Source organism: Anomaloglossus baeobatrachus, chromosome 3 (assembly GCF_048569485.1).
Source record: "Anomaloglossus baeobatrachus isolate aAnoBae1 chromosome 3, aAnoBae1.hap1, whole genome shotgun sequence".
In the NCBI taxonomy this organism is placed as follows: Eukaryota; Metazoa; Chordata; class Amphibia; order Anura; family Aromobatidae; genus Anomaloglossus; species Anomaloglossus baeobatrachus.
The window spans coordinates 123,774,752-123,786,100 of NC_134355.1; the positions used below are offsets into that span (position 1 = coordinate 123,774,752).

General features: G+C 44.6%; 1 protein-coding gene across 2 annotated transcripts in view; it reads right to left on the reverse strand.

The window, feature by feature from the left end:
• Positions 1–11,349, reverse strand: part of ABHD12 (abhydrolase domain containing 12, lysophospholipase) — a 110,628-nt gene that overhangs the window by 16,834 nt on the left and 82,445 nt on the right. For both annotated transcript variants that reach the window (XM_075339422.1, XM_075339421.1), the window contains exons 3-5: positions 7,688–7,793; positions 5,895–6,014; positions 2,878–2,908 (exon numbers count right to left, since the gene is read on the reverse strand). In XM_075339422.1, the coding sequence (XP_075195537.1) occupies positions 2,878–2,908; positions 5,895–6,014; positions 7,688–7,793 (257 nt within the window). The remainder of the gene's footprint in view (positions 1–2,877; positions 2,909–5,894; positions 6,015–7,687; positions 7,794–11,349) is intronic.

An 11,349-nucleotide genomic window follows, 5' to 3' on the forward strand; every position in this document is an offset into this window, starting at 1 on the left:
TCAATGAGCTCTGTATAACTCCGTCCCCATCACTGGCAGCTTTCTGCACAATAATCTGCCAATCAGTAGTATCGGAGGGGTTATACAATGCTCAGCAATCAGAGAAAGAGTGATGAGCAGCAGATGAAGCTGTGAATTTCTCAAAACTAAAGCAACCAACCCAGTAAGTGATACATCACAGGAATCTGGGTCTCTGCCCCACATCATGGTGCTATCATATACCGTAGCATAAACCCAGTGACAGATTTCCTTTAAATGTACATATTATGTATACACAGTACTGTGCAAAGGTTTTAGGCTGGAGTGGGAAAAATGCTGCAAAAAAAGTGTTTGTTTATTTTTATCAATTAACAAAATGAAAAGTAAGACATTTAAATTTAATTATTATCGGATGTGACCAGCCGTTGCCTTTAAAACAACATCACTTCTTCTAGGTACTTGTACACAGTCAGGGATTTTTTAGGATTATTGTCAGGTGTATCAGTAACCAATTAACCAAACAAAAATTCTGGAACCTTTGGCTTTTTCCTCACACAGCTCCAACAAGGTGGTTGACAGTGTGGTGACCCCGGCTCGTAAAACACATGATGAGCGTTGACGTTTCTTACTCCAGTCCCTGACAGCAGTAAGATTTGTGGCGAGGCGCACCTGATTCATTAGGAGGCGCTGTGCCCCATTCTGGGCCCTCACCAAGGCCAGCGAGAAAAGCCATGAATAGGGGTTATAGTCATCAACTGAAACAGTTGTGCAGGCGGCTTAAACGGAAGCTATGATCAGAAATGTACCTATTGATTAACACAGGTTTTTGTGTGTATATATGTTGTATATGTATGTATTTATATATATATATACACGTATACACACACATATTATATATATATATATATAAATATATATATATAAATATATATATATATATATATATATATTTTATTATTTTTTTATTTACTTTTTTCATTTTTTTGCATATTATGAAAAAAATAATATAATATAATATGTACATGTAGACCCCTTGCAACTTTCACACTGGCCATTAGAGCTTTTTAGACTTGATTCTAAAGTTTCAGGATCTCAAATTCTCACCCTCTTTTGTTTGGAAGTGCCCAATGAGGGTGTGCAAAGGTTACTTTGAGACGTTTGGGTAGCAGGGTCAGCTGTGACATCGCTTATGGATTGGTGGACCCTTTGTTATCAGCTGTGTATAGTGGTGTTATCTGTCATTGTAATACTGCCTCTACTGATAAGAAAACTCCTGTAAACTCTTCAGGAAATGACAAGTAGGAATTTAAAAATCCCTAGTGGCCAGTGTAAAAACGAAAAAAAAAAAAATAAATAAATAAATAAACAAGGGCAATTTTCTAATTATAGCTCCCTAGGTGAGGGACAGCCAACCTCTGATACAAAAGGTGAGGTTGTAGAAGACAGATTCGCTTTAACATTTGAAATATTTGGCTGTAACATAAGGCGGATTGTTAGCAAAGGGCAGGAGAGCGGCACAATCTTGAGTGTCTGTAGACAACTGTGAAGAATAGTGAACGTTCCTTGCACGTTTGGGTCTGCAGTTTAACATATGAAGTTGGGGATTTGGTCAGGATAAATGATGTTCTCCATGCAAAGAAATACAGGAAGATACATCATGCAATACCATCAGGGGGGCATCAGATTGCTTCCAAATTCTGCAGCAGGACAAAGGCCCTAAACACAGAGCCAATGTCATTGAGAACTATCTGCAGAGTAAAGAAGAAGGTGCCTTGGAACAGATAATATAGAATTACATAAATAGACATATTTGTAAAAGCTTACATCCACAGAAGATCTGTGGTTAGTTCTTGAAGATGTTTGGAACAACCTCTTTCTTGAGTTCCTTCAGAAACTATGTGTAAGTGTACCTGGAAGAACTGATTGAAAGCTAAGGCTATGTGCGCATGTTGCGTTCTAGCCCTGCAGAAATTTCTGCAGCGATCTGAAGAGCACACGTGCGCTTCAAATCGCTGCAGAAAATGTCCGTACAGAAAAAAAAAAAAGCTGATTCCATGCGCTCTGCCTGCAGCTCCTGCCATAGACAGAGCAGGAGCTGCCGGCAAAGCGCACGGAAGAAGTGACATGTCACTTCTTAGAACGCAGCGCTTCGGGCAGCAGCCGAAGCGCTGCGCTCTAGGACGCCACGTGCGCACGGCCCCTGCACAATCTCCATAGACTGTGCAGGGGACGCAGGACACATGCAGTTACGCTGCGCTACAAAGCGCAGCGTAACTGCATGTATTTACGCAACGTGCGCACATAGCCTAAGGGTGGTCACACTAAAGTGGTTGTCCACTATTCAGACAACATCTTGTGAATCCGTGTTTTCCTCATGAGATACAGTCCTATAACCAGCCATTTTCTACCAGCCTCCACGCCACACAGGCCGTGCCAGTAAGGCCCTTGTTTCAGTCCTCCATGCTAGATCTCACACAGACATAATATAACTATATAGTATACACACAATAACATTTTGCATGTTTTTGACCTAGGTGAGAACGGCTCAAATTAGAACCGCAAACCTATCTATCCACACTATTCTCAATCACTCACCACACGCAGAAATTAACTAAGGTCTCAGCTAATTAATGAACCCTGCTAGAAGACCTCTGACACAGTTTGAGTAACTCGATCACGACAGTGACCTAACTTTTGGCTTGCACCCTGCACTCGCGAGTCATATTCCACAGACCGACCTCGCTTCTCGTTTCATGTAGGAGAAAGGTGCACCGCTGCTTCCTTCCTTCAGCCATTTCATTATTCAGCATCTTCAATACGGAGGTTTTTTCTAGATCACAGACTTGTAGAAATGTTAAGGCAAATTCTCAGAAGGAAAAAAAAAAAATACCACAATACCTTATATAACTGTACTCTGTGATCACCGCCTCTGTGGGGAGAAAAAAAAAGTAAAAAAAAACAATTATACACAGCAAAACTTCTCAATATGATCAAACTGTGTGCCAAGTACCTCCGTTTTATAAGGATAGTCTACATAGGAAAAATGTGAAACACTGTAAAACCACACAAAAACCATTTGTTCTTGTTAGATATGCAATCTAAGTTATTATAACCACAATGTACTTCCTGTCCTCGGGTACTGGCACCCTAACATATATAGGGATCAGACGACAAAGTGGGACATTATCGATGTCACCCGAATACTCCTTCACACGTGAGTGATTCCGGTATGTATGACGCAGTTTTCATACGTACCAGAGACACGGATATACACAGACCCATTATAATCAAGGGGTCTGCACACACATCAGTGTTTTCACAAGAACCGTGTGTCCGTAAGGAGAACACGCATGTCTGTGTGTTTTGCACGGTGACAAGCCCGTTTTTTTTCAGGCAGCACTGATGTCACACGGACCACACACTGATGCGATCCATGTGACACGTACCGGAGAAAACACGTGACTTTGAAATAAAATGATTTTCTATATTCACCGGTCTCCATCCGTGTTGTCACTTGCTTCCAGGTCCGCTCATTATCCTCATGAATATTCACTGCACTGCGGACCCGGAAGTAGCAGCACCGGAGACATCAGCATAGGGGACAGCAGGGCTGGGGACAGGTGAGTAAAAAGTTTCTGCTCTCTATGTGCTATGACAGAAAGCCCACAGTGAACACTAGTGTGCCAAAATCACGGCACACAGATGGGCCATACGCACCTTCAATATGGCCATGCAAAACATGAACGTTTTTCATTGGCATGTGAAAGGGGCCTATAAGAAAGTAAAAATCACCAGGCCACAAATGAGATCAAATTGCATATTTCAATGATTGACCTATTCTAAGTCTCTACAAAATGACATTCATCTGCACATTCTTATAGGCGTGACATGGATAGGTTCTGAGTGTTGCTACGTTATCATGCCATTTTTCTATCTGGCACATGCTGTATATCAATGTATATAAAATATTTGGAGCTAGTATACTTGGTTTACTCCACACTTTGTATCTACTGGCGAGGCTATTGCGAGCCCTTAAGGTACCGTCACACTAAACAACTTACCAGCGATCCCAACAACGATACAACCTCATAGGGATCGCTGGTAAGTTGCTAGGAGGTTGCTGGTTAGAGGTCACACAGTCAGACGCTCCAGCGATCCCACCAGCAACCTGACCTGGCAGGGATCGCTGGAGCATCGCAACACGGGTTGCTGGTGAGCTGTCACCAGCAACCAGTGACCAGCCCCCAGCCAGCAGCGACGCACTGAAGCGATGCTGCGCTTGGTAACTAAGGTAAATATCGGGTAACCAACCCGATATTTACCTTGGTTACCAGCGCACGCAGCTACACGTGCAGAGAGCAGGGAGCAGCGCACACTGCTTAGCGCTGGCTACCTGCTCTCCTAGTTACAGCACACATCGGGTTAATTACCCGATGTGTACTCTGCTACACGTGCAAGGAGCAGGAGCCGGCACGGACAGTGAGCGGCGGAGGCTGGTAACGAAGGTAAATATCGGGTAACCAAGGACAGGGCTTCTTGGTTACCCGATGTTTACCGTGGTTACCAGTGTCCGCAGAAGCCGGCTCCTGCTGCCTGCACATTTAAGTCCCCTTTACACACTGAGACTTTCTAGCGATCATGCTGCACAGCGGGAAACAAAGGACCAAAGAATGGTCCTGAACGATTTGTAGCGATCAGCAACTACACAGCAGGGGCCAGGTCGCTGATGTGTTTCACAAACTGCAATGTCGCTGGGGAGGTCGCTATTACGTCACAAAACCGGTGACGTTCCAGCGATGTCGTTTGCGATGTTGCAGTGTGTAAAGCCACCTTTATACTTGTCCTGAATGTCACTTAATAGTCTGTATCTAGTAAAGATCACTCAGAGATGATTACTATAGTCACACCCATAACCGCCTACAGTTATCTCTGCTTGAAGTGGCTTTGAAGTTTTTCTCTGACTTTTTATGCTTGGACCTATTGTGAATATAATTGATTGTTAATGTAAATCTACTGGTTTTTACTGGGGTCTCTGATAGTGAATGAATTGTCAGTTTAGCCCTATACACTATTAAAATGGTTTTCAACTACAACTGAGGTACTTGGTACAATGTTTGAGAAAATGGTTTGCGCCGGTCTGCTAACGACAAGGCAGATCAAGGTAATGAATCTGCACCTACTGTACAAAGAATCCAACAGGCAAGCACTATATCGCTTTCTGACATGTGAGTCATCTACGTTGCTTTATACATGAACCTGCAGGGAATTTTAGACCCTTTTGCTTGTCTTCCCTATTAATATTTCTCCACTAGGCAGATTTGTTGATGACATTTCTGCAACAGATGAATGGGGCAGTCACAGAAAATTCTCCAACTCTGCCGAGTGTGAAACCACGCTTTGCCAATACTGTACGTAAGTACACGAGATTGTCTTTTTTTTTTTTTTACATAAAGGAAAATAAGAACAGAATAAATGTTCAAAGTGAAAAAGGATATGTTGACGTAAAAAGATTAAAAAGCCGCGCTGCCATAAAGAGATGGAACAGTTGAGGATGCCTGGACCGGGATTTATTATTCTATGCGTTTTGGAGAAAAATCTCCTTTTTTCCAGGAACAGATTACAGATAGACTTCTGATATGGTACTGAAAAAGATTTTTTTCTCCGAAACGCGCAGAACAACTCACATTCCAGGCAGCGTGGTTTTTAACCCTTTCACTTCCACGTTACAATATCCTACTATGGGTACACTGCGGCAGCTGTTACCTACATTCTGTTATAGTTGTTGTGACCATTTCACAACCCCTCCAGCTGAGCAATTCCATTTTTTCCTTATCCAATAAATTGGGAGAAGACCCTATTTGAGCCATTTGTCTTTCCAGTTCCTTTTCTACCCAAGTGGAAATGGCAGTGCTTACCTTGTGCCTGCGTTCCCATGTAAGTAAAGGATGACAGGATAGCTGGTAGACATCACTTCTTCATACCATGCCGGGTCTTTTCCCTGAGCATCTTTCCATAGGACTGCAGGAATGGTGTGCCTAGAAACACAACAGCTTGTTACTCACAAATCATATATATGCAAAAAATAATACAATTATTGTATGATTGCTGATTAATCACAGACAGACATCAATGATGAAAAACAAAAAGGGTGAGAAACATTATGCATAATTTCAATAATAGACTGGTTTAGTCGAAAAACTGCCAAACCGATTAGTTCTTTCCTGCGAGCACCAGTACTATACACGCAGAATATCTCCGGGCACGCTCAGCTTCCTGCAAAATGGGATGTTTGAGTGCGGCAATGATGTAACCTTGGATTATGTGCTCGTTGTCTCATTGCATTTTATAGCTTATAATGATAATGCAAAGAAAGGTCTTAGACAAGTCTATTGTCTGCCTGCAGCAAAGATATACAATGGGACAAAGACACTCAATAACAAGTGCAAGGGGGGGGGGGGGTACACCAGCAGGAACTATACACTGACATAAGGGTACTTTCACACTTGCATTCAGCACAGTCCGTCACTATGGAGAATAGTGCAGTCCGTTAACGCACTGCGCTATTCTCCATAGACTTATATGGACGACGCACTGTAACGCAAGTGTCAGCGTTGCATCTGCTGGACGACGCAGCGTTGTTATTTTGACACTGCGTCGGGCGGAAGGAACGCAGCATGTAACGTTTTTTTGAGCAGCACAATCCGTAGGATTTCACTGCGCATGCTCTTTTTTTAAAATCACAAACTTTATTTTGTCTCTCGGTGGCCGAACGTTCTTCAGCTGAGCGCCCGGCTGCCGGCATGTGAGAGAGCGCCCGGCCGCCGGCATGTGAGAGCTGCTCAGCTGAGCGCCCGGCACCCGGCTTTTGAGAGCGATCAGCTGAGCGCCCGGCTGCCGGCATGTGAGAGAGCGCCCGGCCGCCGGCATGTGAGAGCGCTCAGCTGAGCGCCTGGCAGCCGGCTTTTGAGAGCGATCAGCTGAGCGACCGGCCGCCGGCATGTGAGAGCGCTCAGCTGAGCGCCCGGCCGCCGGCATGTGAGAGCGCTCAGCTGAGCGCCCGGCAGCCGACTTTTGAGAGCGATCAGCTGAGCGCCCGGCCACCGGGTGATCAGCTGATTGTTCACAATAGTCTGCTGCCGGTAAAACTGTAAAAAAGAAAAAAAAAAAACAAAAAAAACACAACCTTTCCGTTGTTTTGTACGATCCATTGCACCATTATATACAACGCATCTGTTGCATCCGTCACACAACGCAATGCAATGGATGCCGTTCAACGCAAGTGTGAAACTAGCCTAACGTGTTAACCTTGGTTGATTAGAGACATAATTAGCCATTAAAAAGCGTTAAATAGATAACAGGTAAGTTAAAAAGCTGCCTATGCAGTGGGATAGATCGCCCATAGGGTCCTAGTGTAGGACTCATAATATAAACCATATAGTATATACATTTCTTTTATTGCAACACAGTCAATTAAATAGTATAGTCCACTGTTATTCCATACTTTTCTTTTTGTTTGCATTACACTTCCGTATGCTAGGCTGCGGGAGCCCAATAAGTCATTCTTTTGGCTTCTATCAGGCACATAGAGCCAACATTGTTATGTTTGTCTACATTGGCACCTTTTTCCAAGAGCACACATTAATCATAGGGTCACAGTGTGATATAATGAGGGTGCAATCCATATACCAGAAGTGGAGACTCCACTTACCAGACACCAATTGATACATCCTCCTCCGGCTGCAAGTACAAATTACATGTGTGATTTAAACCTTGATCCTGAGGCTTCTTCAGATCAATAAAATATGGAAATCTCACTGAAAAGGCAAAAAAGTACAGCATGATTACTAAAGGAAAGCCGGGCGCTGGTCCTACCTGAAGACAGAGGCGTCTAGAACTAGGCACACTCTTCATAAAGTCAGACTGCAGACGACATTTTTGGGAAGATAAATATGTGGCTCCAAAAGAAACAGCAGCTGCATTGCTCATAAGAAGGGCACCAGGTATGCCCACAAAACGCATACAATACACGACACGTAGCTACAAATTTTCGATTTGGTAGGGAGGTTCTTAATGTTCCTCCGGTCCATCCCCAAGAGAGAAAATGACAAAGTAGGCGTGGACCCAACAACAAGAGGTCACCTTGCTGTTGGGCTCACATAAAACTGGCCATTTGTGTGTGCTAAGAATCTCAATTGTTACATGTTTTTCATAGCAGTAATGCAAGTCTATATTCCCATATTCATTATTCCACATATCTTAGCACCACAGAGGGCAACTGTTTCCTTTTTGCTACTATGTTTCATGTTCAGTTTGCAACTGAACATTAGAAATGTAGGATGTGCCATCAGTCTTTTTCTTAGGTTATAAGAGAGAAAATGGTGAGGACACTTCCTATGGAACAAACTGCTATGTGCCCACGGGACAACATACCAGTGGATTTTGCCACGGAAAACCTGCGGATTTATCTGGATTTTCCAGATAAATCCGCAGGTTTGCACAAGTACAGGCACTCACCATGTTATCCTATGGGATTTGGGGAGTGCTGTATCAATGCTGCAGTATGTGCGGTTGCGGAACATGATGCGGATCTCCCGCAGCCGCACGTAACTGCATGTCAATTATTCATGCGGAAATATCTGTGGAATTTCCGCTCCTCCACTACGGAGATACAGGGCCGGACGTCCGCAGGTATTTCCGCACTTGTCCCGCAGGTTTACCGCAACAAAAGTGCTCGGAACCCGCGGCAATGGATAACTGCGGATTCCAGGGAGCAGCTGCGGTAAACCTGTGGAAATATCCGCAGCTACATTGTTCCGTGGGCACATAGCCTAAAGGCAGAGCCGTGATCTGGGGGAGAATGCTATTAAGCTGATCTCTGCTCCAACTCCATTCTCACAAAGAGAGGATACCAGCTGAACACATGGCGGATGAGTAGTCACAGTACTGTGTAAAGAATGAACAGTGTTTGCTGATGGGAGATTATTTCTAAATCATCCCTAATAGTCAACAGCGGGAAGATTATGTGATGAACACTCTTCACCTTTACAAACACTTCCATAGCAAAGTTCCTGCACAGCAAACATTGGGAGTGTGGCGTCTGTAATGACGGGATCAACAGGACTAGGAGCAAGAATCCAAGGTATTAACAAGTGGTAAATCTGACACATGACAAGTCCTGGACAGCCCTATAACTGATCTATACAGTACATGGGCAGTGACTGCCATCACAGCTCAGACTCCTGTATATTACTAAATGTAAATGCAATATGTAATGGTGCCACATGGGCACGCAGCCCAGGAGTGTGTAATCGACTCCAGACTGTCTGTGCATAGCGTTAGGGCTCCATGCCTGGACATGGGAGTAAAGATGCGAGCCTCCAGCTCTATTTTATGCTGAAGGCATCATGTCCACATGGCTCAGTGCAGAGGAGAGTGGCTCATTACCGTGCAGCTTCCCCGTGTCCTGATCTCAGGTAAGAACTTTACCTATCCATCTATAAACCTAAAACTTAAAACACCCAGATTGCCCAAAAACCCATAGTAAACCAGCAGATTATCATCTCAAATGTGCTACAACATCGACATATTGATTATAATCACTGCTCACCCAATCTACAATACACAGAGTCACAAACATCCAGGGACAGACTGGACCGGGGAGCAGGAGGGATTTTGGCCCCACTAACTTTTGGGGCCCTGAATGAATGGTTGATTAGAACCGGACGCCTGTTAGGTGCCAAGTCTGCCTCAGGCTCTATGGCTGCCAAAATTATCCACCATGTCACCTGGAAGTGGTCTGCAGGCTGCGGCAAACCACACATTATTAGCGAGGCCATGTGGGGGTTACTATGAGTAACCAGGAGCAATACATCACTGCAACGGCAGCAGCAGGAGTAACGACTAAAGAAAATGGGAAAAAAGGAGCCACACAGAAACAGTGTTACACCAACACGGACCGGCCCCCCCTTTCCTTTATGGAGATTATAGAATCAGAATGTTCGAGTTGGAAGGGACCTCCAGGGGCATCGTGTTCAACCCTCGGCTCCAAGGAGGATTCACTAAACCATCTGAGACACATGTCGATCCAGCCGCTGTTTGAATATGTATGTTTTTAGCCAAGTGGGTGTGGTTATTAAGGTCATCTCTGGGAATCTTGCTGATGACCACACCCATTTGTTCTGTACCGTATCTAGATAGACAGGTTGATGCTGTTACCATTTTTACATAGTAATCTTAGTTCTGTTACTGTTTGTATGCAAGCTTGGTTGCATTAAGCTGGTGTCACACATAACGACGACGACGACGTCGCTGCTACGTCACCATTTTCTGTGACGTTGCAGCGACGTCCCGTCGCTGTCGCTGTGTGTGACATCCAGCAACGACCTGGCCCCTGCTGTGAGGTCGCCGGTCGTTGCTGAATGTCCAGCTTCATTTTTTGGTCGTCACTCTCCCGCTGTGACACACACATCGCTGTGTGTGACAGCGAGAGAGCGACGAAATGAAGCGATCAGGAGCCGGCACTGGCAGCTGCGGTAAGCTGTAACCAGCGTAAACATCGGGTAACCAAGGGAAGACCTTTCCCTGGTTACCCGATGTTTACGCTGGTTACCAGCCTCCGCCCTTGCTGCCAGTGCCGGCTCCTGCACTGTGACATGTGGCTGCAGTATGCATCGGGTAATTAACCCGATGTATACTGTAGCAAGGAGAGCAAGGAGCCAGCGCTAAGCAGTGTGCGCGGCTCCCTGTTCTCTGCACTGTGACATGTAGCTGCAGCACACATCGGGTTAATTAACCCGATGTGTACTGTACCTAGGAGAGCAAGGAGCCAGCGCTAAGCGCGGCTCCCTGCTCTCTGCACATGTAGCACAGCGACGTTATGATCGCTGCTTCTGCTGTGTTTGACAGCTAAGCAGCGATCATAACAGCGACTTACAAGGTCGCTGTTACGTCACCGAAAATGGTGACGTAACAGCGACGTCGTTGTCGCTGTCGCTTAGTGTGACACCAGCTTTACAGTAGTTACATATGCAAATTGCCTCTTCAAAAGGAAAAGTATTTGATCTCTGGGACCATCGATAGGATGTAAGTATCCTAAGAGCCAATATCAAGCCTGCCACATGACTTAGGGTAAAAAGCCAAAGCAGAATCTCTATTTGTAGACACATGTTTTGTAAAGTGTCTCCTCTTCAGTGCAAAGCATGAAATTTGATTGGCTAGATGAGAGGCTTGTATCCAGGCATGTCACTCTCCAAAAGGAGAAAATTTCCCTTTAGATGCCATATTCTTGGTTCTGTTACCATTTATGTGAAGCAAGTTTACTTATATTACTGTTTCAATGTAGTAACTTTCAATCTGTTACCGTGTCTCTAT